We start from the raw sequence: 25,527 nt of genomic DNA, 5'->3' as shown, positions 1-25,527 counted from the left end.
TATCTATCTATCTATCTATCTATCTATCTATCTATCTATCTATCTATCTATCCTCTCATGATCTCCACATTCTGATCTCTCTTCCCTCCATTTCTACTTTCCTTAGTCTTCTCTACTTCCCCTCTTTGACCCTCTCCTTCTGTCCATTTCTTTCCAACCATGCTGTCGTCCCCTTCCGGTTAAGGCTGGGATATGGGACGAGTGTGCTTGGGAGGGTGGTTAATTTATGGCTGTCACCCTCCAAATGTGGGTGATTTGTCATCCTGCATCTCAGCTGTTCTGAGGGTTGCTTTAGGGAAAACATACAATAAATACGTCCAAAAGTAAAGCCAGACACAGACATGTGCAGACAACACAGACATATAATATACTGATTAGTAAAGCAGTTCCTCCCACAAACTGAACCCGTCAATCCCTTTTGCAGTCAGTTTCCAAACTGCAGACGTGACCAGTTTCTTGAGTTCTAAGCAGTTTCAGGATCAGTGTCAATAGCAACGGTTACTTCCCCTCCTTGGAAAGTTAATTCTCGGCAGCAAAGCAAGCGTCTGGGTCAGACATTTGGGGTGAAAAATGAGATGGCAGCTCTGCATGGAATGCTGTAAAACTGCTGTGAACCAGGACCACCAGCAATGTATATTAATAATTCTCAGAGCCGGCATATATTAATGGCTCACGATCCCTGAGAGGTGGATTACTGTTCATTAACCAATATTGGCTTGCTGGCCAGTGGACATAGGCTCAGAGCAGAGATCTTTCTGGGCAAGAGAGGAAGTTCTCTGTGTGTCAGTCTATGCATAATCTTGATTTATAAAGGTTTCAGAGTAGCAGCCGTGTTAGTCTGTATCCGCAAAAATAACAGGAGTACTTGTGGCACCTTAGAGACTAACAAATTTATTAGAGCATAAGCTTTCGTGGGCTACACTGTGACGGGTTGGATCACAGAAACCCCCTTGGGAGCTGCCACCCGATGTGCCAAGACTACCCCTGCTTCTGTTTTCCCTGCCAGCTTAGGACTCCAGCACCCCGTCTTGCTGAGCGAGACACTTCAGTCTGGCTCCAGACACAGACTCAGGGTCTGAATCACTTGTCCCCAAGCTGCAAGTTTACCCAAAAACAGCTCACAGGAGTGTGCTTGTCTTTAGCACTCAGATGCCCAACTCCCAATGGGGTCTAAACCCAGATAAATCCGTTTTACCCTGCATAAAGCTTATGCAGGGCAAACTCATAAATTGTTCGCCCTCTATAACACTGATAGAGAGATATGCACAGCTGTTTGCTCCCCAGGTATTAATACATACTCTGAGTAAATTACTAAATAAAAAGTGATTTTATTAAATACAGACAGTAGGATTTAAGTGGTTCAAAGTAGTAACAGACAGAACAAAGTAAGTCACAAGCAAAATAAAATAAAATGCGCAAATCTATGCCTAATCAAACTAAATACAGATAAGTTCCTCACCAGTTCCAGAATGCTCCCTTTCACAGGCTGATCTCCCTTTAGCCTGGGTCCAGCAATCTCTCACAACCCCTGTAGTTACTGTCTTTTGTTCCAGTTCCCTTCAAGCATCCTGGGGGGTTGGAGAGGCTCCTTCTTTAGCCAGCTGAAGACAAAATGGAGGGGTCTCCCCCAGGGTTAAATAGACTCTCTCTTGTGGGAGGAGACCCCCCTCCTCCCTCCTATGCAAAGTCCAGCTCCAAGATGGAGTTCTGGAGTCACCTGGGCAAGTCACATGTCCCTGCATGACTCAGTCTTTACAGGCTGAAGCCATTGCCCACATGGAATCTTGCATGTCTCCAGGAAGACTTCTTATGTGGATTGGAGCATTCCAAGATGCATTGTTCCCTGATCAGGTACTTAACCTGGCGAATTCCTTCCTAAAGAAGCTGACCAAATGCCTCCCAAAGCTTACTTAGAAACCAAGCAAGCATACAGCCCAAAACATATTCCAGTTATGTCATACATACATTTATAAGCACCCCCTCCCCATAAAGCCTTATGGGGTACACTGTCACACCCTCCCCCTGAACTTACTGCCAGAGACTTGGACACTGTCCATGGCGGAGGCAGTATACCTAAAGTTCCTCTTTTCTGGACAGGGCATCTGCTACCCAGTTCTCCTTTCCTTTAATATGAGTAATCTCCATGTCAAACTCCTGTAGGACCAGGCTCCAGCGTAGCAGTTTGGAGTTGGTGCCCTTAGTTCGGTGAAGCCATACTAAAGGTGAATGGTCAGTTAGAATTCTGAACCTCCTATTAAAAAGGTAAGGTCTTAATTGTTTGACGGCCCACACAATGGCATAGCATTCCTTCTCTATAACAGAGTAATTCTGTTCGGCCGGGGACAGTTTTTTGCTCAGGAAGGCAATGGGATGCTTCTTACTGTCTTCCCCTGTCTGCATCAGCACAGCACCCAACCCTGTGTCTGACGCGTCAGTGCACAACTCAAAAGGCTTTTCGAAGTCAGGGCTGGCCAGCACAGGCTTCGCGGACAGGAGTGCTTTTACCTTGTTGAAGCCTTTTTGGCATGCCTCTGACCAAATGACCTTATTAGGTTGATGCTTTTTACATAAGTCCGTGATTGGGGACACAACGTCACTGAACCCCACCACAAACCTCCTGTAATAGTTTGCCAAGCCTATGAAGGATTGGACTTGCCTTTTAGTCTGGGGTACAGGCCATTTCACGATGGCTTCCACCTTAAGAGGGTCGGGGGATATTTTACCCCCCCCTACCCAGTGCCCCAGATAAGGGACTTTGGCTGCCCCTATCTTGCACTTGGAGGGCTTCACAGTTAGCCCCGCCTCTTTGAGCTTTGATAGCACAACTTCCAGGTGCTCTCTGTGGTCACCCCAGGTGTCGCTGAATACAGCAATGTCATCTATATATGCCCTAGCATAATGCTGCAAGCCATTTAACACTCTGTTGACCAGTCTCTGGAAGGTGGCACCCGCATTTACCAGACCAAAAGGTAACACTGTAAATTCATAGAGCCCTACGTCCGTGATAAAAGCTGATTTTTGTTGTGCCTCTCCCTCCAGAGGGATCTGCCAGTAACCTTTGGTCAGATCAAAGGTACTAAGGTACCTGGCTTGGCTCAGCACATCCAACATGTCATCAATTCTTGGCATGGGGTATGCATCTGTTACAGTGACAGCATTGAGTTTTCTATAGTCTACACAAAATCTAACGGTGCCATCGCTTTTGGGGACCAAGACCACAGAGAGACGCTTGATTTATAAAGCGTCTCTCTCAACTTCAGCCCTTCCCAACACTCTGGGCTATAAAATTCTTCATGTTCTTATACAAGCAAAGGAAGTGGACAATCAGGGAGCTCTTTAGTGAGACAAACTGCAGAGAACCTGGTTTTCTATTCTGTTCTGTGACCATCACCAAGGTATCTGAGCATCGTCTAGAGGGAATGAACTGAGTTGTCGAGACCTATTTTTTTCACTGGTTAAGTAATGGTGAGAGAAAGTTTGTGTGAATGGGACGGCATCTTAATCAAGACAAATTTGAATTCACCAAGGCATTCTAGTCAAGTGGCTTCTCCTTTCTATGGCAGAGAGCAACCCTCCGCAGTTCCCCATTCCTCTTTGCTTCCCTAACTCCCTTTGCCCCTGCTCCAGACAGGCTAGCTTTGCATTATAGGCACCAGACCTGTTCAAATCAGTGCTCCGAAACTGAACAGCTACTTCCCATCGTTACTGAATAATCCACTGTGTCCATAGTTACTGCTGTCCTATCACCCCGGAGATGTGTAGAGAGATTTATACCAGCAGTGGCAGCAGCGCTCTGGGTTACCTATAAGTTAGTTGTTGAATGCAGCCATGCGTTGGCATTTTTTGAGCCCATGAGTCCCTGTCTTTGGGTTCATTTTATAGCTCTCTGTGGCTTTTTGAGCCACCAATGTCTGAAAACAAAGAACATCAAACATTTCCTTGCTAGGCTGGTATCAAAGCCGCCAGAACAGTATGTATCCACGAGGAGTCACAACGCTAGAATGTATTCAGAGTGATTGTTGGCTTGCAGTTATACAAAGGGGCATCCAATCAGTGGCTGTTGGCTTAGAGACAGGAGTGGAGCTTTGATGAGCTGTTTCAGGCTAGCCGATCGGGCATCCTTGCTGGAGGTGCCACTTTGCGGTGTGGTATTTACATTGCCAAGGACTTGAAACAATAAATTAAGGAGACCAAATAGAAGCTTTTAGCTCTATGGGGTCCTCGGTGCTGGCCACACACGAGGACGTCAGATAAGCACGATTGCACCAGTGACCGTCCACTTCCCGCCTTGAATTGTAGCTGCAATACGTTATTATCAATAAAAGAGACATTGGAGGGAACCAACTAAGTCTTTCTGCTGTGCTTGCTCATGCTGGACTTCCCAAGGCCCTCTCTCAGGACATGGTTGCCGGTTGCTATGGGAAAGATTATGATGTCACAAACACTCACAGGTTCCAGCCCCTTAGCATTAAAACAGCAAGGGAGGGGAATGGGAGCTCAGTACCTGGCAGATTCTATGCTCAGATACCACCTGGAAACCTCATTAGACAGAGAGATCCAAAAAATAGAGGGGTAAGGCAGGTTTGATTTAAGAATCCCGTAGTGGATGCCTCTGAGTGGCTCTGCTGAACCTACCTGAAGAGGATGGGTAAGGTTTGGGGCCCTGGAAGAGAATGAAATTTTAAGCCAAGTTCTACAACTGCTGGGGGGAATGTGGATGTTAAGGAGGGAGATAGGTGGTCAGTTGAGATGGATCTAAACCTGGGGGAAGGAAACACACCTCACCCCCCTCCCCAAGGGGGTGTGAACACGGGAGCAGCTTTTCATGTTGTCATGAAGCTGTGTTTTGGTACGATCATTGGCACTGTTCACCGACTGAATGAGCGTCTGAAGCTCACGTTCATAAGCAATAACAGCAGATGCTCTGTCTGGAATTGGGATGCCCGAATATCCCTGGGGTACTTGTCGGGTGTCCCTGCACTGTTCTTTTTCTGAAAGGGGGAGCAATGTGATGATTTGAGGGTTCTAGATGTACCATGTCTGAATTCCATGAAATTGTCTCATGGAATTACTGTGTCATAGAAAGCCCACATGGCATGTATGTGGATCCCCCAGGAGTTAGCAGGGGTCTGTCATGCCTTCACCAGGCCAGAGACAATGGTGAGTGATCAGTGATGCTCTGTTCAAAACAAAACACTTTGGGGCAATGGGTTTGCTCTAGCGGGGAGAAGACACTTCCCCTTGTCTGAAGGGAGGGCAGGTTGGGAATAATGGAAAGTTACCGGGAGCAGAACAGAAGAAGCAGGTGGCCCCAGCAGGAGTCTATAAAGGGACTGATAAGAGAGAGCTGGGGGTGGGGGGGAAAGAGCCATTTTGCACCGAGGCTGCAGGGGCAGGGTAGACAAGGAGGTGGAGGACCCGCCTGCCTGATCTCCCAGGTGAGAGAGCTAGTGAGAGACATTGCGTTTTATTTTGTATGATCTGTGCTCTTCTGGGCTTTACATGAGTAAGGATAAAAGAGCATAAGGATGTTAGACTGGGCAAAATGTGTGAGTGTGTGAGTGTGTGTGTCTGTTGTCTGCTTCACAACTGCTGTGTGCCCCTGAGAGAGTTGAACTGTACACCAGACGCTTTACGCCATTGAGGTGGAGTTCTGGGAGAGGTGTGTGTTCAAGTATGGGAGAGTCTGAAGGGTCAGCGCTGCGCCCAGAGGGGCTAGGCAGCTGGACAGCGGGTTCCAGAGAGAAGGTCTGTGCCCCGAGAATGTGCCTAGGGACCTTGAGATTGGAGCGGTGGCTGGACTTTGTTCAGGCTCCTGAAGCTTGAAACCTCCCAGGGATCCACAGCACAGAGGCTTGGATTCCCCTCGCAGCAGTCCTAGCGGGTGGCCAGGCCAGGGTTAGGATCTGCGACAGAACGCTGGATTCCAGTTCATCCTCAAAAGCTGATGTTACTCATGTTGTTCTGACCTTCCTAGCCACCTAAATCACCCCAAAGGGAGATTTTGTAATGAGCTTGCACAAGCACCTGGCAGAATCTGATGGAAACAAAGGCTCCTCTTTCCTGGGGCTCCCTGGCTGACAGCTGGTCAATAAATCAACCCAGGAGTCTTGATTTTGTTGTTGTTTTTCCTTCCTTCCCCAGCCGGCTGCCAGGGGAGCTGATTGCATCACCGTGCGCATGCAGAGAGCTCAGTGGAACCTTTAGACACTGTATGGGCCATCCCAGCAGAAGTGCGGCACAGCACTGCTAAGATAGTCTCTCTTTTTTAAATTGAAGCCAGTTGTCCGATGGGGTGACCGATCTAGGACTGGCGCCCTCTGTGTATGTGCAGAGCAGGTTCAGTACTAGCAATGGCAAGGCCGCCTTTTCCCGCGCCATTTCACACCCCTCGCACCTGCCAAAGTGCCACCCTCACCCCTGCCCTGGAGTGCCCCCACCCCCAGCGAAAGGTGAGAGTCTAATTCGTCTCCAGGGCTCCTTCAATCCACTCTGCTGAGACTACCAGCAAGGATGCCAACTAGTGGCAACCGCAGCAATTGATTTACCTGTTCCAGTATGCGGAACTCATTGCCATAAGGTGTTGTTGAGGCCAAGTGCTTTAGGGTGACCAGACGTCCCGATATCTAGGCGTTTGTCCCGCGTGCCGACCAATGTTTGGTCGGGATGCAATTGGTCCCGATATTTTGCGGTACTCCGTTTTTTGTTTTTTGTTTTTGTTTTTTTTGCTCCGCCGGTGACCCCCCCACCCCGTGTCCCGATATTTTCTTCCTCTCATCTGGTCACCCTAAAGTGCTTAGAAGGCTTTACACCAGGTTCAGACACTGATATGACTAACAAGAATAACCCATTGGAATATTACAGATGAAAAACCAGCCAACCAAGACACAAGTTGTGGAAGGGATTTAGGCCCAGTCCTAAATGGTGTTTCGGACCCTAACTCCTATTGATGTCAATCCCTTTGAGGATCTGCATCTTAAACCCTCATGCTTCAGGGCTTCAGCCAACCTCTAACCATTGGGGTTTAGGAAGAAACTGTGTCTGTGGGCTGGTTATCCCAGAACAGCCAACCCAAAGTTTCTTATACCGGGCTATGAAGCATCTGATACTGGTCACAGGATGCTGGGCTAGATGAACCATGGGTCTGATCCGGTCTGGCAGTGCCTTGGAACGGGAAGGATGCTGAGGAGTGCAGGTGACCACTCTCCGGAGCTCCCAGGCAGACGGGCTGGGGGAGAGCCCTGCAGGGAGCAGGGGTAAGTCTCATTTGAGGGCTGTGCAGACAGCGGTGAGAAGCTCCAGCGAGGGGGGCTGCAAAGGACTGTGATCCGGGAGGGAGGGCTATGCACAAAGGAAAGCCCCACTACACTGGACCGCGGCGCTGCAATACCACAGCACAGCAGAGGTGGTTTATAGACACAGTCCGAGCCACTGCGCTCTGCGTTTCCAGCCTTTCTTTGATTTAAGCCCGAGCCTTCACTGGTTCCCCGTAGTTTTTGCCAGTGTGCATATGAGCCTTTTCCACTAAACAGTTGTCCTGGTTAGAGGTCACAACTCAGCCCCAAACACTATTACACACTTAAATCACAGGGGGGTGTTACACAGGCACAGTAAACGCTCGACCTATGCAATTCATCCTGTTTATTGCCCCTAACACCGTCTCGTTTTATGCTCTGATTCTGGGCAATATTAACGCTGTGCTGCTGTGCACTGACTCTGAGCAGGATGTCTCGGATAGTCATTTCCCCCTGGAGGGCCGGATTGATCCGGGGAGATATTTTAGAGCCCTGCGGGTGAAAGATCATGCAGCTGTGTTGTGCGAGTTTATGCTTCTCTCCACCCACCCATTCTGCAGGGCTGGGGGGTGAAGGGGGAGGGGGGAGCTGATTGCATCACAAGTGTACATACCTCGCTCCCTGCTTTAAAAGCTTCCTTTTCTCCAGTCTTTATAGTCGTGAGCCAAAGCCCCTGGAAGTCAGAGGGAGGCTTTCCATTGACTTCGAGGGGCTTCGAACCAGGCCCCGGGAGAAGGAAGTGTATGACCCTTGTGGCTTGGAGATTGGTGCTCAAATCTTTCCCGATGCTGCGTGGAACAGAGTACAGCCGAGCCCGCCTTTAATATGAAGGGGTTCCCACCGAAGGTACCCGCATGCAGTGCTCCATGCGCTGGGAGCTGCAGGCTTTGCAGGCCGCTGCGCCGTACGTGGGCTGGATTGCAGAACGCCATGGGCAGGGTGCGCTTCATTAACTCCCACAGCCTCTCCCTCTCTGTGGGGCTCCTGCCCAGGGGAGAGATGCCTGGAGGCAGCTCAGGTAGGCTGCAGTCAGTGCTCTGTTTCAATGCCCGATGCCGGACAAGGCTGGAAAACTGCTGCCTTTCCCTGGACTCAGCTCTGCCGTAACCAGCCCCGTCTCCCCCTGGCACGGCACACCGGAGGACGGCCCGCCATTGGGCTCAGGTCACCTGAGGGGACTCTCGCTCTGGCTCTGACTCAGTCCTGGGTGCGCTGGCCAAGAAGGTGCAGCAGGCACGGGGTTAACTCCCAGCTCCGATCACTCACAGGGCTAGGGACGATGGCCCAGCCCGGCCCTAGATGGGACAGAACACCACACCCAGGAGGTGTGGGGGTTACATGGGCTGCCGGCTGAGTGCGAGGGGGGGGGCGTGTTAGAACCTCTGCTTCTGTAAAAACGCTGCTTATTTCATTACACCCCCTGCACACGGTGGATTTTAGGCGCCTGGCGGGGTTGGGATTCTGCGGGGGAATTCTGGCTCAGCCACAGGTCCTAGGAGGGGGTGCGTCCGGCTGGCTGGAGCATGATCTGACCCCTCTCGGGAGGTTCCCAGGGGGAGTAACTTGGTGTTGTGTCTCTGTTGCCCAAGCGGGTTGTGTCGAGCCCACTGGCTCCCCTTGTGCATGTGGACGGGGCTGGGCAAAACCCAGGTCCCTGAAGGCTCAGGAATAGAGCCTTGGCCTAAGTCCGGCTGGGTGGGAGACCTGCCTGAGCTGTAACCCTGAATAGCCTCCCTCCAAGGGCAGAGGTCTGGCTCCAGAGGGACTGTCCTCACTTCCGCGCTCACTCCAGCCAGATGGGCTGGATACACGCTGGTTGTGCAGCTCTTCACAGCTCTGCTTCATTAACCTGTAAGCTAAAGGGCCTTTGGGAATTCAGCTGTAGATGTTCTTTGATGCTGTCAGTCAGCTGCGATGACCGAGAAGAGCTGATTCAATTAAGGCATCAAACCTTCGGGGCGGAACCAGTGGCTGAGCCCAGGCGGGAGCACTCCCCATGGCAGGGTGGCAATGAGCCCCGGGGTGCTGGGAGGCCTGTGTGCGGCAGGGTGGCAATGAGCCCCGGGGTGCTGGGAGGCCTGTGTGCGCGGGACAGGGACGGGCATGCTGGGACGGGGGTCCCAGTTAGAGCCGTGCAATCAGCAGTAATACAGGTTCCAGTGCAGGTGCGGATCCATTTGCCGGAAGTTTTCCTGTAAGTTTCAGGTTCAGAAAACCAGGACAATTGGCCAACTCCCCGTCCCCTACGGTTTGACTCCTAGAAAGAACCATGCCCCCTGGAGCCAGTGGTGAGGGAGATGGTCCATGGCTGCCAACTTCAGCAAATCATGGGTTGGGGCTTCAAGTTTTGCCTGGTTTCAAGACCTGCTAGGAAAGTTTCACCCGGCTCTAGGCCTCAGCAGCTTTGCAAAGGGCTCCAAATCATTCCCCCGCTGTGTGCTGCATTACAGGGGTTCCTCTGCCCCCCCGTGTCCCCAACTCAGCCCTGCCCTGCAGCATTATGGCAGCACCTCTGCGCTCCCCTTCTCCCTCTGAGCCCTGCCTCCAAGCAGGGCGGTTAAGTATCATTTCTGTTAGCATTTCACCTCCTTTTCTGTTGATCAGTTCCTGCTGATTCCATTAGCAGCTTGGCTGGATAAAAGCCGACGCATGGAGACTGTCACTCTACCCGGGGGCCTGTCCTAAAGACAAAGAGGATGAACTGAGAATTAACCAGCACCCTGAATTAAGGCAATTAGGAGCGCTTGACATATAATAGCAGGATTGTTCTGAATCATTTCTCTCTCCAAACCTTGAATTACTCCTCACTGCTAAGAGATGTGAGATTTTTGTTTCAAAATGAATTCCCTGCTAAAGAAATCGACTACCCACCCCTATGCTCTATGTGTTTAACGGATTTGTACCTCTGACACTTTGGCAAAAGCTATGGAAATGATTTCCTAGGTCAGCCAATGCAGTTGACTCCTCTGCTCACTTAGGAGCCAGCGGTTACCAAGGCTTTGTGCAATTTTCTCTCCGTCTCCTGGTAAAGTGACTGGCTAAGCAGAGCTGGTCCAAGGTTCGCAGTTAGATTAAAACAAAAATGGGTCTTCCAGTCGACCTGCTGGTTTGAATCCATTAAAAAAACGTGGCCTGGTTCTGGCTGAAACGTTTCGATATTTCAATGTTAAAAATGATAATGGGAAACAGGCTGATGACATTTGGGGGACATTTTCCCTTTGGTTTTCAACCAACAAGGCAGAGCTGGGTTTAAGTTTTAAAAAGATTCCAGGGTTGGTTGTTGTTTTTTTTTAAATGTTTCATTTTGAAAAATATGGGAAGCCAATTTTTAAAAATGATGAAATGTTCTCCTGGGGTTTTGAGCAGTGCTAGTGAGGTCTTGGTTGGACGGTGTGAGGAAAGGGGCCCACGTGACAGACCCAGAGACCCGTGTCCTCTGATTATCCAGCCAGGCAAGTTTCCCGCACACTTGGTCTGCCCCTTCAGTGTGGCTCGGCCTGGGAGAACCCATCGATGGACGATGGAGGGAGTTCAGTCACCCAATCCTTGGCCTCGCAGCGGAGACTCCTAACAGCTACCACCAATTGTAACAGTCGTTTCTGTGATGTCACTGAACATGCTGACTCATCTACAGAGGCCACCAAATGGCAGTTGGATGATAGTGATTTTGGTCACTACTTCCTCTCTCTCTCTTTCACTCTGTCTCCAGGCACGCCTGCCTATCTATCTGTCACTGTTCATGCACAGGGATGCACTCGTACCATGCGCAGCGTGTCATCTGACGTCCTAGGTTTAAACTGAAGACCCTGACGTCAATTGCTCTTGCTTTGCGTTTGAATACCCATCAACCTCTCAAGGACGGAGCCTCGCACAGGGTAATCGGTCACCCTCCAGGTGTCAAGCAGTCCTGATGGACGTATTCCCTCAGCTGTGTGCATAGCCAAGGCTTGTGTGTGCCTATTTCATTCAGCGGGCGGCAGATCTGTGTCTCTGGACATAAAACGCAGGCTGGCTCTGAAGCGGTGAGGAACACTAGCCTGGAAATGACCCAAGAGAACACGGGCTCAGCAGGAAAATGACAAGTCAGTGAAAATGCAAATACAACACGTTCAGCTGTTGGTAACATACTAGCCCAGCCAAACTCAGTTATTGCTAACGTGCTTCACCTGACTCCTTTTAAGGGGGCTCAGAAGCGGTCAGATCTCACAGAGGTGCACCTTAGAAAATTAAGCCTCGTATCATCCCCATGAGCAGGGCCGGCGCAACCTATTAGGCGACCGCCTTCGCCTAGGGCGCTAACATTTGGGGGGTGGCGATCATGGCGGCCGGATCTTCGGCTGCCCCGGTCGTCGTCGGTATTTCGGGGATGGGACCTTCCGCTGCCTCTGTCAGGGGCGGCATTTCGGGGGCGGGACCTTCTGCCGCCTCTGTTGGGGGCAGCATTTCGGGGGCGGGACCTTCCGCCGCCTCTGTTGGGGGCGGCATTTCGGCGGTGGGACCTTCCGCCGCCTAGGGCGGCAAAAAATCTGGCGGCGCTCCTGCCTGTGAGGCGTTGTAGGCTTTACAAATGGAAAAGACCTTTTAGGGCTCCTAGCCCATCTCTGCCGCACAGTATTGTTCCCAATGGCACTTTTACACTTATTGTACGTATACAGGCAGGTAAATACTTCACCTCCATTTTGCAGATGACTGAACTAAGCACTTTGGGGCAGGGGCAGGGCCCATCTTTTTGGTTTGGGTTTGTCCAGCGCCTGGATGGTAAGCTCTTTGGGGGACTGTAGTTTTGGCCTGTGTCTGTACAGCACCAAGGAGAGGGAGGACCTGGTCCATGACTGGCGCTCCTAGACACCACTGCAATACAAATAATAAATGATAATCACTAGGGAGGTTTGACTAAGGACACAAAAGCCAGGACTGGGACACAGGAGGCCCGGCTCACAGGCTTGGGCCCCTGCCAGGCAGTGCTGTAAGTAATGTGAGCAGAGCTGCTCGTTTTATGATGTCTTTAATATTTACAACATTTATTGACTCATAAAAATCTATCTGCATTTTTTGCAGAGCAGTCAATCTAAGCTGTTAGATCCGAGCTGCTCTTGTCAGGGGGCACCGGGCTACCGCTCTGGGTTTAGTCCATGAGACGCCACAGCCCTTGAGGGAGGTCTTTTAGCTCAGGAAGTAGCTTTTAGACCCACAGGTCCTGAGTCTGATCCCCGCTGCTGATGTTTCTCTGTCTTAGGTACTTGTATGGTCTCTGTAGTATCTGAACTCCTCACAGTCTTTACTGTATTTATCCTCACAAGAGCCCGATGAGGCAGGGCAGTGCTGTTGTCCCCATTGTCCAGAGGGGGATCTGAGGCACAGGGAGGCTAAGTGACTTGCCCAAGGGCCACACAGGAAGTCAGTGGTGGAGCAGAGAATTGAATCTGGGTCGCCGGTTAGTGCCCTAACCATGAACAGTCCTTCCTCAGGCAGGGGCATCGCATTATGGTTGCTGTTCAAAGAAACGCTTTCTTAATTCCCCTTTCTTTTCACTCTCCCATTCCTCTCCGGACAGCTGGGCACTGTTCAGACTGATAGTTCGGAACGCATGGCCGGCTGGCTTAATCCACTGCTAGCAATGCGTGTTTTATCTTATTCGCCATTAGACTCCGGCTGGAACGAATCGAGTCTCAGGCTGGTGTCAGCGCTGCTAGTCTGAGCGTCTGCTTTTAAACCATCCCTTGAGAGGTTGCACCTGTTTTATCTGAAGAGAACTTGACACCGAAGATAAATAATAACAAGCAAAACAGCTGAATTAGCTGCAGCGTCACCTGCAGGGCTGAGGTGAGGGGAGACTGAAAGAATCAGGGATTGTCTGTGGAAAGAGGACTAGCCTGGCCCATTAGCTACAGCCCTAAGCAAGGGGAGCTGCAGGATCGGCCCCAGGAGGCACTGGGCTTCAGTCACCCCGCCAAGGTACAATGGCTCCTCTGCTCACCTCTTGTTCTGGGGAGGAAAGCAGGTTACTGCAGCCTTTGAAACTACCTTCCCCCACTGCTCCTTTGGGATTGGGGGATGGAGCCCTGTAGTCTGGATGTGGCTGGTTCGTATATCTGGGAAGCCCTAATAACCACATTTGATCCTGCATCACCTTTGCCAAAGCATGGTCTAGTAGTAAGAGCCTCTGCAACTGCTCACAAGAGACCTGCCTCTCGAAAACCATCCAACAAAGAGAAGAAGACACTGAGAAGTCAGCTCTGTGCTCTTGGTAAACGTTAACATCCTTCCCTCCACACGCACAATTAACTCCACATCAAAGCCATTAACTGAAGACACTGCAGAAGACTAGCTCAGCTTTGTAACTTTCCCAGGCACTTATGCAGATCACTGCACAGTAATTAGATATTGACATATCCCCTCCCACACCTCTGCATGCCTTCAAGCTCATTAAAAGCAATTCTATGGTGTGGCTCCCCAGGGAGCTGGCTGGCAGTGGCTTGTGAAAGAGAGAGATGCTTTCTGTAGCACAAACAATCTCACCAACATCTGGGCTTCTAGACAGATAACGAGATCCTCTACCATGGCTCTTTCCAAAAGGAACTGGACGATGGACTAATGGCATGATCTGGCATAGTAAGTCCAATGGATTTCCCAGCGACCTGCCCTGGTGGGGGCGGGATCAAACAGAGAGATCCACACCCAGGTGATCCGCTCCGCCAATATGGGCATTGCTGGGATGTGTTCAAAGAAGGTTATTTATATTGTCACCATAGAAAGTGAGGTGGCTCAAAAGGTTCACAGCTCAATGGAGTTACGCCGGATTTACACCCATGTCCTAAAGCAGAATCAGGCTCAGCATTTTCCTAAGAAGCCCTGAAAGCTTTTTTTTTTTTTTAAGGACTCCATAATATAATTAAATCTGCTCTGCTGTAAACAGTTGCAGTAGGCTGGGTGGGCCTCCTTGTATGTGTGCGGCTCAGCGTCCCCCCGGGCACAGGAAAAGAAGCTTCTTTCTGAAGCAGTACGTCAGTCTCTGACAGGGTTTCTGAGTGAGTTGCCGGTCCCTTTAGAGCACTCACAGGGCCAGCGCAGCTGCTCGGCTCCGTTACCTGCTGTCGATTCGCAAAGGCGCCATTATGGAATTGTAGCGCCCTTTCCCTTTGCTGCCATTTACGCCAGCCCCTGGAAGGCTGGGTATGAAATCTGCTCCCTCTCGTGGGCTCAGAACTTCCCCACAGCCTGAATCCAGCTCCAGATCTAAACTTCCCCTCCAGGGCCCTTCTCTAGCAAAAGAGCCAGGAGCTTGGAGTAGCAGAGTTCACCCACGATGGCCTCAATAGTGCAGCACAGATTTGTGCCATCTGGAAATGGCTAGTGAAGATGCATTAGCTAGGTCAGTTTGCTCTGCACCCAGACAGTCAGATCCCCATCACGATTGTAATATGATTTCTGAAACAGAGCTGCTGCAAGCAGATGAGCCGGAGGCCTCCTGGGTGCAGTCTATGTTATGGTCTACTTAGCAGTTAACAATCGCATCCATCACAGGAGGTGAGGGGGTCTTTGAATCATTCAGTGTCTTCAGCACCAACAACTGAAATGAGCAGTGAGAAAAAATCATCCTCTCTTCTAAATAACCCACTTATTGCCTTAATGGTAGCAGAGTGGGAGCCAGACGGTCATTCGCAGTAACATCCAAAGGCCCCCGTCGGAATCGGGGCAGGATTGTGTTAGGAGCTGTACAAACACAGTGGGAATAACCGAGGCCTTTTCCTGGCTGCACAGGGTGGAAGGGTGTTACACACATTTGGCCCTGTAATTACAACATTTTATGGGGGAACTCTATGGCCTTGTGATCTAGGCACTCGACTAGGAGATCGGGGCTCAATGCTTAGCTCTGCATGGCTTTGGGCAAGTCACTTATCTCTCCGCACCTCTGTCCCCCATCTGTAAAAGGGGGATAATGATCCTTCCTTTGGCTGACATGTCTATTTAGGATGCAAGTTCTTTGGGGCGGGGCCTGTCCCACTACGTGTATGTACAGCACCTAGCACAGTGGGGCCCTGATTTTCATTAATACAAATAATGAAGAGTACCACAGACCACACGTAAGTGGTGAGAATGCAAAGCCTGCACTTTGCATTGGTGTGGCGCAAACCCTGCCTCTCTCTAGCAGCCCTGCCTTTGGGATAACCCAGCTGTTGCAACTTAGCTGCTGTGTGTGCTGCTGGTCCCTGGAACTCTCTAGTCAGGAGCCTGGATGCGCAGAAACCTTTCAGAGCCCCGTGGCAGGGCACTTCTCTTTGTGAGAGTGGCTCCTACTCGCTCTCACGCAGTCCTCGTCTGGCATGGATTTCAAGCACGGAGCCGTTCAAAGGGAGCCTCACAGGAACACAAGATGCTTTCCTGTAATAATCATGCCCAAGACAAATCCTCAGAACCACCAATTACATAATGAAGAGCAAGGAGAGTCAATGGTGTGCTGCTGCTGGGGAGACAGCGCTGGTTCCGAGAACCTGATATCATGTCCTTCGTCTGTGCCGCGCAGACACGGATTGATTTGAACAACGTTCACACACGTGAGCGCCAAAAAGACTCTAGGAAGTCAAGACAGAAGGCTACACACTTCTCTGCTCCCACAGCTCAGCTGTGTGAGGCAAAACCCATTTCTGAGCCCACGCACACTACAGCCTGGTTTCCCTTTGCTCCCCCGTGCAAATCAAACTTATTCCCCATTTCCTCCCTGATCTTTCCAGTGTCCCCGTCCCCAAAGGGTCCTGCAGCCACTTCTCAGGCTTCCAGCTGGCTGATAAGACTCTCTAGCCAGCATCTCCCAGCAAACTCTGGCTACTCTATCCAATCCTAATATGTGACACTCCTCACCATGGCAGTTGGACAGGCCACAGGGGCTCAGAGTACCAACGAAAAGACGAAGAGAGTTGCGAGGGTCAAAGATTTGTCATCAGAATATTTATTTCCAACAGAAAACGGCTTTTTTTTTGCCAGCATGGAAATTTCCACGCAAAACCTTTGTTTTTACTGAAAAATGTTTGAGTTTATATCAAAGGCTGGAAATTGCCCCAGGAATTTAGACATTTTTCCTGAAGGAAAAATAATCATTTCCTGGCGAACTTTAGTCTGTATCTTAGAAACCACTTTTATTTTTAAGCATTGTATGCAATGGTTGATCTCCCACAAGGTTTGTTTTGTATGTTCAGTCCAGGGCAAAGTGGTTCGAAGGAACAAGCATCGAGCTGCACTGCTGAGTTCCCTGCTATGCTACTGATTAGCAGTTCACCTTGGGCCAGACACGCAACCGGTGTTTGCCTCAGTTTTCCCATCTGTTCAGTGGGGATGTTTCCTTACTCCCGGGGTGCTGAGAGCATGTATGTAAAGTGCTATACAAGTGCTAAAGATCATCGGGAGAGACTTAATCTCCATTTCTTTACATGGGTTTGATCACGAGTCAAGCAAAAAAACCTCCATTCATTGCAGTTCTTGTTGCCTTAAAAAAGAGTGACTGTTTGCAGAGCATGCTGAGATCCCTGTCTAGGAGGTGCAATGATTATCGTCTGTTACAGTATCATAGTCTTCTAGCTGCAAAGAAATTGTGGCTGGAGAGTTGAGGACAGAGCGATTTCAATGTCAAAAAAGACCATCCTGACCTGGGAAAGTGGGGAGAGCGTGGTACCCAGGGGCTGTGTGCTAAGTGGCTGGGGTGGAGAAACAAGCTGCAAAGGATTGGCTAGCACAGGAAGGAAATCTGATAAAACCGCTCGAGAGCCAGCACTGTGAACAGTGCAGTATTGCACAGCTCCGGAGCCAGCTCAGAAGGGAAGACGCGGCTCCTGTCTGGTGCCTGTGAGTGCAGACAGCTGTGTGCACCGAAACCACACACGCTGCTCCAGTCAGCGTGGGTCTCTTTGCTTTCAGCACTGCACAGCGCGGGCAGGGTTTCCACCAGGACGAGGGAGAAGCAGCTCCCGTTTGTTCTTTTAACCAGGCACGCCAATTGGAAGAAAGTTGGGTAATTACTTGGGTCTGGGATACTGGCCAAAAATAGATGATTCAAAGTCAAGGAACAGTCTCTGAAAGGGCCTGAGCCCGATACTCTTAGCCAGCAGGACACGCTGAAAGCTGTAAGAGGATGCTAAAAGTAGGCGATCTCCGGAGCTGTGCAGCATATCAAGGCTAGGACAGAAACTGTTGGGAACTCTTTGGGACCGTATTCCCATAAGGAAGAGCCCCAGAAGACAGAGAGAGCGTGCAAAGGAAAATAAGGAAATACTGGATCCGATAGCCTGTAGCTGGTTCAGGACCAAACTTCCAGCAGGTGCAGCTCTGTTCTAAGACTAGAGGAGAGGCAGTGCTGGGGAATATACTGCAGGGCATGATCCTGCCCTGGCCGGGCTGGGGTGCAGCAGGTGGCCCAGTAGGGCCATTCCATCTCTAGGGTCCTTGATGCTGTCTGGCTAGCCCTTCTCTGCTGGCTTCTGGCTGAGGAAGGAAAGCCCCAGAGCTCCACACTCGGGTTCGTGGCCAACAGCAAAGGCAGGAAAAAAGAACAAGGGAAGGACGGATAAAGAAACTCCTCTGAGAATGTCCGACCAGGAGATTGAGGACTTTGAAGTGGACAATCTGTCTGACACGTCCCGGATGATCCCCGGCCTCCCTCCTTACGACATGGACGACCAGCTTCTTCCCCTGGAGCCCCGGAGCACCTGCTGCTGCTGGGCTTGGACCCTGCTGATCGTCGCCACGAACTCTCTGGTCTTCCTCGTGAACTTGCTCCTGGTGGTCACCATCTTTGCCGTCGTGCTGCTGCCGACGATCGTGGTGGTGTACTTCGGCTTCCAGTGCCACTCCCGGGTAAGTGAGCGTGGCCCGGCCCCCGTGTGGGCCTTGGCACCCCGACCCAGGACAGGGCCCTGGCTTCCCTGGGATTCTTGACTGAGCTCCTTTGAGAAAAGAGGGCGGGGACAGCGGCTTTAAAAACTAGACTGGGATTTCTGAGCTTTAGCTGAATTTTCAAAAGACGTGGATGGGGAGACGGAGAGGGGGTGTGTGTGTCTGAGTCAGTGGAGGTGAGGGACAAATGGACAGACAGAATGTGCTCTGGGGTGTGACACTTTTGCACACCAGCCATTGCAACTGCTTCCAAGTCCCCCAGGAGAACTGACTTTAGCAACAAGTCCCCTGTAGGGCCTGATCCAAAGCCCTTCCAAATCGCTGGGAGTCTGTCCTTTGACTTCGCTGGGTGTTGGATCGGGTCCTTATTCGAACCCTTGCCAGGTGCTCCTGGCCTTCTCCTCTGAGCAGAGGCCACTAAGGTGGGATTCACAGGTGGGAGCAATGGGGTTGGTAAGAACCTAAGGAACAAAAAAAGCTGGAGACCAACTTTCTAGAATAACCAGTCCCCGCCCAGACAGAGTCCTGGCTTGAGCCGGCTTGGTTTTAAGTCCATTCCTGGGGTAGAAACAACAGATTTTTTTCCCACTAGTAAAATATTTCCTAGGAAAAAAACAAAACGATTGTACTGTTGGGCCAGGCCACTCCGAGCCTGGCGTTGGGGGGTGGGATTAGATAAACCCCGTGCACTGGGGCAAGCAAACATCCCCTCTCCTGCGTGCAGAGAGTTTAGATCCAGCCTCCCCGGCTTGAGATTTCAAGTTTCCTCTACACCGCTACTTGAATCTCGACAAAGAAATCCCACCTTTAGCCCTGTCCCTCCCCAGCTGCAGGATTTTGTTCCCTGGACAGTGGGCTGACAAGCGGGCCGTACTGATCATAAAGAGATTTTACAGCAAAGCCCTTCGCACTCGGGCTAAGCTCCCATAGAAGATCATGGGAGTTTGGGGCACACAGCTGATGCAGGGGTGGACCTTTGGGGTTTACATTGCCCTGCAGCTGGTTGTGCATTCAAGGGGGTCCCCTCCTTGCTGGATGCATGTGGGGTGACTCCCATTCACAGGGCATGATAGAGGAACATAGTGCACCAGACGTCTATACGTCCTTTGATCTAAGGCTCTCCAAGCCCTTGACAGACATCCCATGCACCCACCTGCCAGGTCAGGCAGCACCCGGCTCTTATCTTCATTCCAGAGCCGTGGAGACTCAGGCACAGCAAAGTTACACGTGTTGCCCAGTGAGCCAGCGAAGAGCCAAGATGCGAACGTAGAGCCCCGAGCCTCTGTGACTTTTCCCCTTGTGTCGTCATTGGTGCAGGTGCAAAGGGATCTGAAGGGCAGCGTTTGACACCCAGTGTGCACTGGTGTAAAAGGGCCAGGCCAAGGGGGATGCATGACGCTCCTCACCATTTATTCAGCATGCATAATCGTTGCTTCTTTCAGTGCTGATTTCTTCTGTGACATGGAGCTTTAACAGAGGGTGTGGGTGCAGTTTGCATGCTGAGGCAGTCCTGGGCACGCATACGTGGCACATGTCCTCCTGTGAATTCCTTTGTCTGGCCATCTGCAAAGTGCCCTCAGTGAAAGGGTTAAAGCAGTTCTGTGGGATGCTCTCTCCTATTGGGGCTCAGTTATGTTGTAGCTCAGCTAATGGGACTTCCCCCTCAGTGCCACAGGGGGTCTCACCCCGGCCTCAGTGGTTGGGCTCCTACCCAGCCCTGGCACTCGGTGCAGGACTAGACGGCTGTTAATCTTTGGATGAGATGTTAACACGGCGGTCCCTTTGGGGCTGGAAAGGAGGAAGTGAAAGATCCCCTCTCTGTGGCATTTTAGGAGAGGTTTGCAACAGCCCCGGACACAGGCCTTTCCCTAGAGCTGTGTGAAGCTTCCCATCTCTGAGGCCAGATGTGTTTGCAAACTTCAGCCCTTGCTTGGGGAATGGGAATGCGGCTGGACTGAGGTTTGTTCACCCAGAGAAGAAGCCGGCAAGCAGCCCATCCCCCATGGTACGCCCTCATCCCCACCCCAACAACAGCATCCCCCTCCTCCCGAGTCCCGACCATCACAAGAGCCTTCCCCCCGGCAGCCTCCAGGATAATAAGGGGATTCCTTGGAGCTTGTGGGGAGATCTCCTGGCAAGTCTGTTTGTCCCCCTCAAAACTCCAAGGGAACCAGGAAGTCTCCAGCCTCTGTGAACTGAACGGCACGGCTCAGCTTGACCTTCCTGGCGTGAGCTGACCCCTGCACGGCTCCCATGGCCCTCAGGTGCTGGAGGGGGGGCTCATGTGGGCGAACCACACATGCCCCCCCATACAGTGTTCTCCCCTTCTGGGACACTGGCAGGTTGCAAGCTGAGCTCTTGCTGCGCACATGACAGCTACATCTGCTGCACTTCCCATCTCATCTCATCTCCCCTTGATACATGGATCTACAGCAAACCAATCCTATTCCACGCGGACGTTCTTTTTACCCAGCCTAGTCCTGTTTTTTATGGGAAAACTCCAACTCGCCTACCTAGAGCAGGTTACATTGATGTGCCCCTTGTGAAATACACTGGAGACCAGAACTCCAGATCGGAAATTCTGAAGTTCAGCTTCCGATGCAAATCCAGAGCCAGATTCAAAGCTTGGGTCTGTCTTGTCTTTAAGCGTGTGGGGGTTTTATATAGTGAGAAGAAATCGGTTCAGCTTCCAATCTGTCTCGTATATTTGATGTGTGTCTGCAGTACTTGGGCAGATCTGGAGGCAAGGCAGGGTTCGGTATTGCTGATTTCTCTGAGGGCCCAAATCTGAAGACTTCAGTTAGTGTCTAGTCTCCGCTTGCTTAGGCAAAATTCCCTTTGAAGTCAGTGGGAATTTTGCTCAAGGAGTGAGAAAGCCCTCCAAGATTTGGCCCCTTGTTATTCAAAGAGCTTTTGCACCAGTTTTACCCCAGTGTAACTCCATTGACTTCACTGGAGTTCCTCCTGATTGACACCAGTGTGAGATCAGAATCAGGCTCGGCAAGATGCCAATCATAGGGGACGTGTGCTTTGCTCCACATAGGAAGGGTTTAACCCCGTGAATGCTGGCAGGAGTGCTCTGGATTCATTCTGACACTCCCCTGTAAGTTCGGGAGCTGTAGCTCTGTCAGGCGTCATTTTTTATTCCTGTTTTAATTAACGAGCAGCTGTGACACAGATCAAGTAAATACACTGCCTGGGTCGACAGAGAATTCTGTGCAGCTTCAGTTACTCACTGCAGTTTGCATTTTAATGTCACAATATTTCTCTGTAACTCCCCTGCAGCATCTACACTACAGAGGCAGCCAGAGCAGATGGCTCACAGCCCTCCCCTGTGATTTGCAGCCTCCCCCCATGGACTTTAATTTGTTTTGTTAATTTCATTTTAACGAAGCCCTCTTCAGGCAAGTGTCATTCTCTGTGATCTACCTAATGATAAGAACAAGATCTAATAAAAGATACACACACACACACACACACACACTCCCGTCCTGCAGATCTGGGCTAGCTTCCCAGATGCACGGGCTCCAGTTTTTTATTTATTCCCATTGAAAAAATCATTTTGTTCCCATTTAGTATTCTGTCTCTGTGCGTGTTGGTTTCACTTGGATGCTCTGCTCTGAGTTATTGGGGGGATTTTTAAAGAATGTTTATGGATTTTCATTTCTCGTCATTTTCCCCTGTTTTGCTCCGACATCATTTGTCCGATGTGGGGATATGATATGAACATCTCTGTCCTTGTGCCATCATAAATTTGTTTTCCTGTCTGGGTGAAAGGAGACAAAAGAATATCTTGGCAAATACAGACTAAGGCCCAAATCTTCAAAGGTAGTTAGGGAGCTAATTCCTGTTAAAATCAATGGCACGTAGGCACCCAAGTACATTTGAGGATCTGGGGCTAAAGCCCTGATCCTGCTTTGAGAAGTGGCAGGGCGCAGTCTGGAGTCCATGCAGAGCTCCCCTGATATGAATGGAGTACCATGTGGGCAGAGGGGTTCAAAAATGCCAATCTCAACGCAGGATCAGGGCTGTGTATGGCTTACATTTTTAAGTCACTCATGATTCTGGGTGTCTCCATTCTTGGGGTGCCCATCTTAAAACACCTGAAAAGGAGCTGGACTTCAGTCAGGACTCAGCACCCATCTTCTGAGAAGGTTTCCATCCGAATACTGATCCAGCCTGATGACTAAAGTAAACCTCAAATCAGAGGACAAAATCTAATGATGCTGCAAGGCTAATGGAAGCCAGGCTGCGTCACACTGTAGTGTGGAAGGGATTAGCTGATAAAAAGTCAGAACCTACCAAACGCTGCTCTGGTTTTTGCTACTAGCCTGAACTCCATAATTCCTCAGATGCTTAAAGATAGCAATAAATGTAATAACGATTCAAGAGACACAAACAAGCTGAAGTCATTTGTGTGACCAGTATCCCTGGATACGTCCACTGCGGAAAACTGCAACTTCCAGTGTTTTCTCTCTCTATGACCCTGACCCAACACACTCTGAAATCAATGGCAAGACTCTCGTTTGACTTCAGTAGAGCTGGATTAGAGGCTAAGTTATTAAATATATTGTAGTTCATAAAGAGCCTTATCCGGCTCCCAAAGACAGTGTCTTTCCATTCATTTGACCAGTAATTGGATCAGTCTGTAGAATGTGCTCACTTCAGGATCCAGTCTCGGGGGTCCGATTCTGCACATACGCACTACCTAATATAGTGCTTATTACCGTGACTAATCTATTGAAACCACCTGGGAATATTGTATTTGCAAGCCTGGGCTGTAATTACCAATCCGTCATTGTTAGAAATAAGCTGTGTAGGAACCCATTTCTTCTCTCTCTCTCTCTCTCTCTCTCTCAATATTAGGGATGGATCCTGAACTGCTTACTCAGGGAAAATGCCCATTGACTCCACTGTGAGTTTTCCCTGCAGGACTGGGCCCTTAGGTACTGTCAATTTCAAGTATGTCCCAGCTGTCATTTGCCTCCCTGCCCAACAGATCCTATGCTAAGAGCACCCGCCTCAGCCTGATTTACTCAGCTCATTGCACTGAAAAATATTGAAAATAAGTTTTTTCCCTTTTAATAACACAAACTGCATCTCCTACTTGATCTGCCGCCTCCCATTGCATCCCATCTCGGTCCAGTTTCACAAGGCACCCGGCTTGGGAGTAGGCCATGAGAAATTATCCAATCTGTGCAGCAGGGTGACTTTATAGGAGGGCTTAAATAACAAGAGAGAATTAGAAGCTCTTATTATAAAATAAAAAGACAACCCTGGGCCAGATAGCTGGTGTAAATCAGTACAGTTTTATAGACCTCAGTGGAGGATGCAGATTAACACCAGCCGAGACTTGGTCCAAGATTTACCTTCAGAAACACTGAGCTTGGGAGTTTACCTGACCACCTAGTGTGGTCAGAAGCATCGGCTAGCCAGAAGTGAGGGCTGGATGGGATTAGTGCTGGTAAAATCCAGGCAATCTCAACATGGAAATAAATCACCTTCCAAAGATTAAATTTGCCCTTAATTAAAATACGGCATTGAGTTAAATCCCCGCTGCTCTGTGCCCAAAAAGCCTGTGCCTGGTTCGCCTCCCGTTTACACCAGCATAACTCCATTGAAATGAACAGCGTTACTCCTGATTTACACCAAGGCTAGTGAGAGGGGAGTTACCTGCCCACTTCTCTCTGGTCTGACCATTGTGCTTGGGCCTCTGCTACACATATTTCCCCCTTAGCATACAGCCGGCGGGAGGATACAAGGTGATGCGCTTCTCTCCGGGCTCTGGACATTTGCTTTGCTCCTTCCTATTACTTAGCCCACGGCAAAGAGTTGGGAGTGAAGGGATATTTCACCCTAGAAAGATAGAAGCCGGCTGTGAATGTTAAGAGTCTGTTCCAATACCATTTAACAGTGTGAGCGTAGGTAGAACTGCACAGGTGTAAGGAATCGCAGAGCAATCATGAGAGAGAAAGAAAGAGAAAAGATGAAGTAACTAAAAGTCTAGAAAGACGGTTTGAACTGACACTAAACCTGTACTGACGGGGGGAGAGTTAACATGGAAATGAGAGGCTAATACATAGGAATAAGAAGAGATAACAAAAAGTTATCAATAAGTTTGTGTAACAAAGGGAGGTCGAAGCTGTACTGTCCGGTGCTGGAGGTGACTGTGATAGGATCGTCCTTATGAGCTTCCCACTTGCAAGTAATTGATCACTACTTGCTGAGACTATTGCCTTAATAGAGATTTGTTGGTCCCATCTACTGAGTAAGTGAATCTTAATCCAACACAAAGTACTCTCAATCCGTCGCTCTGAACACAAAGGTTCGGGACCCCTGATGCAGACTGACAGGGCCTGAAAGACAGGAGCTACCTTCGGCCCTGGGGAAGCCACTGCTGTTCCTAACGGGAGCCGTTGGTCAGTAACACTCATTTTAGTAAACAAACGGTTGAGAATCTATTGCCGAAATAATAACCCCTCCCACCCGCAAGAATCAATGTTATTGTTCAGCAAGGAGATGCTCACCGCCAGCGGAAGCTGATGTGGCTAAAGAATCTAAAGCTTTGGCTGTAAATACATCTAACACAGGGGTACTCAACCTGGGGTCCGCGGACCATGTCTAAGGGGTCTGCAAAAGGTTGTCGTTACTATAGAAGAATGGCTTTCAACCTGTGGTCCGTGGTCCCCTGGGGATCCACAGACTATGTCTGAAGATTTCCAAAGGGGTCCGCATCTCCATTCGAAATTTTTTAGGGGTTTGCAAATGAGAAAAGGTTGAGACCCACTGATCTAACAGATCTCCGCCACCACCCTAGGGTCAGCCCTGGCTAGGGGTCGGTACTACCATGTTGCGTGATGGACACATGACAAAATTACTGTACTTAGTGACGGACATGGGGGCGTCGGGTCAATGTCATTCAGTCATTCAATTTTGTGAAAAATTTCCACGGACCTCAAAATGTTTACCATGCCGTGTGCAGACACGTTGCTGACCCCTGACCCTGGCCAGCTACCATAGGGTAAAAGATGTTAAACTGTGTCTGTGCTAGGGGCAAAGCCCGGTTTAATTCAGAGGGGTTAGTGAACAGGATTGTAAATAATGCCTTTCCCCTGAGCCTAGACAAAGCCTCAGGGTTTTGCACATGTCATGTAGCCAGTCAGCCGGCCTTCCCTCCTTAGTGTATGGGCCTGGGAATCAGAACTCCTGGTTCTCGGTTCTGCCACTGCGTGACCTTGGGCAAGTCACATAATTCCATCCTACCTTATCTTCCCTATTTAGTCCCGTACCTCACTGGCATGCTGTGAAGCTTAGCTAAGGTCTCTATAATGCGCCTGACCTCCTGGAG

The 25,527-nt window shown here is 50.1% G+C and overlaps 1 protein-coding gene across 1 annotated transcript in view; it reads left to right on the top strand.

Annotated features, from left to right (window-relative positions):
• Positions 1–17,610: 17,610 nt before the first annotated feature.
• Positions 17,611–25,527, top strand: part of TMEM88B (transmembrane protein 88B) — a 39,194-nt gene continuing 31,277 nt past the window's right edge. The window contains exon 1 of the mRNA XM_024201642.3: positions 17,611–18,140. Coding sequence (XP_024057410.2) covers positions 17,871–18,140 — 270 coding nt within the window. The 5' untranslated portion in view covers positions 17,611–17,870. The remainder of the gene's footprint in view (positions 18,141–25,527) is intronic.

The sequence above is a fragment of the Terrapene carolina genome, unplaced genomic scaffold (assembly GCF_002925995.2).
Source record: "Terrapene carolina triunguis isolate 2854851 unplaced genomic scaffold, T_m_triunguis-2.0 Scaffold714, whole genome shotgun sequence".
Taxonomy (NCBI): domain Eukaryota; kingdom Metazoa; phylum Chordata; order Testudines; family Emydidae; genus Terrapene; species Terrapene triunguis.
This window is presented reverse-complemented; position numbering and strand designations above follow the sequence as displayed.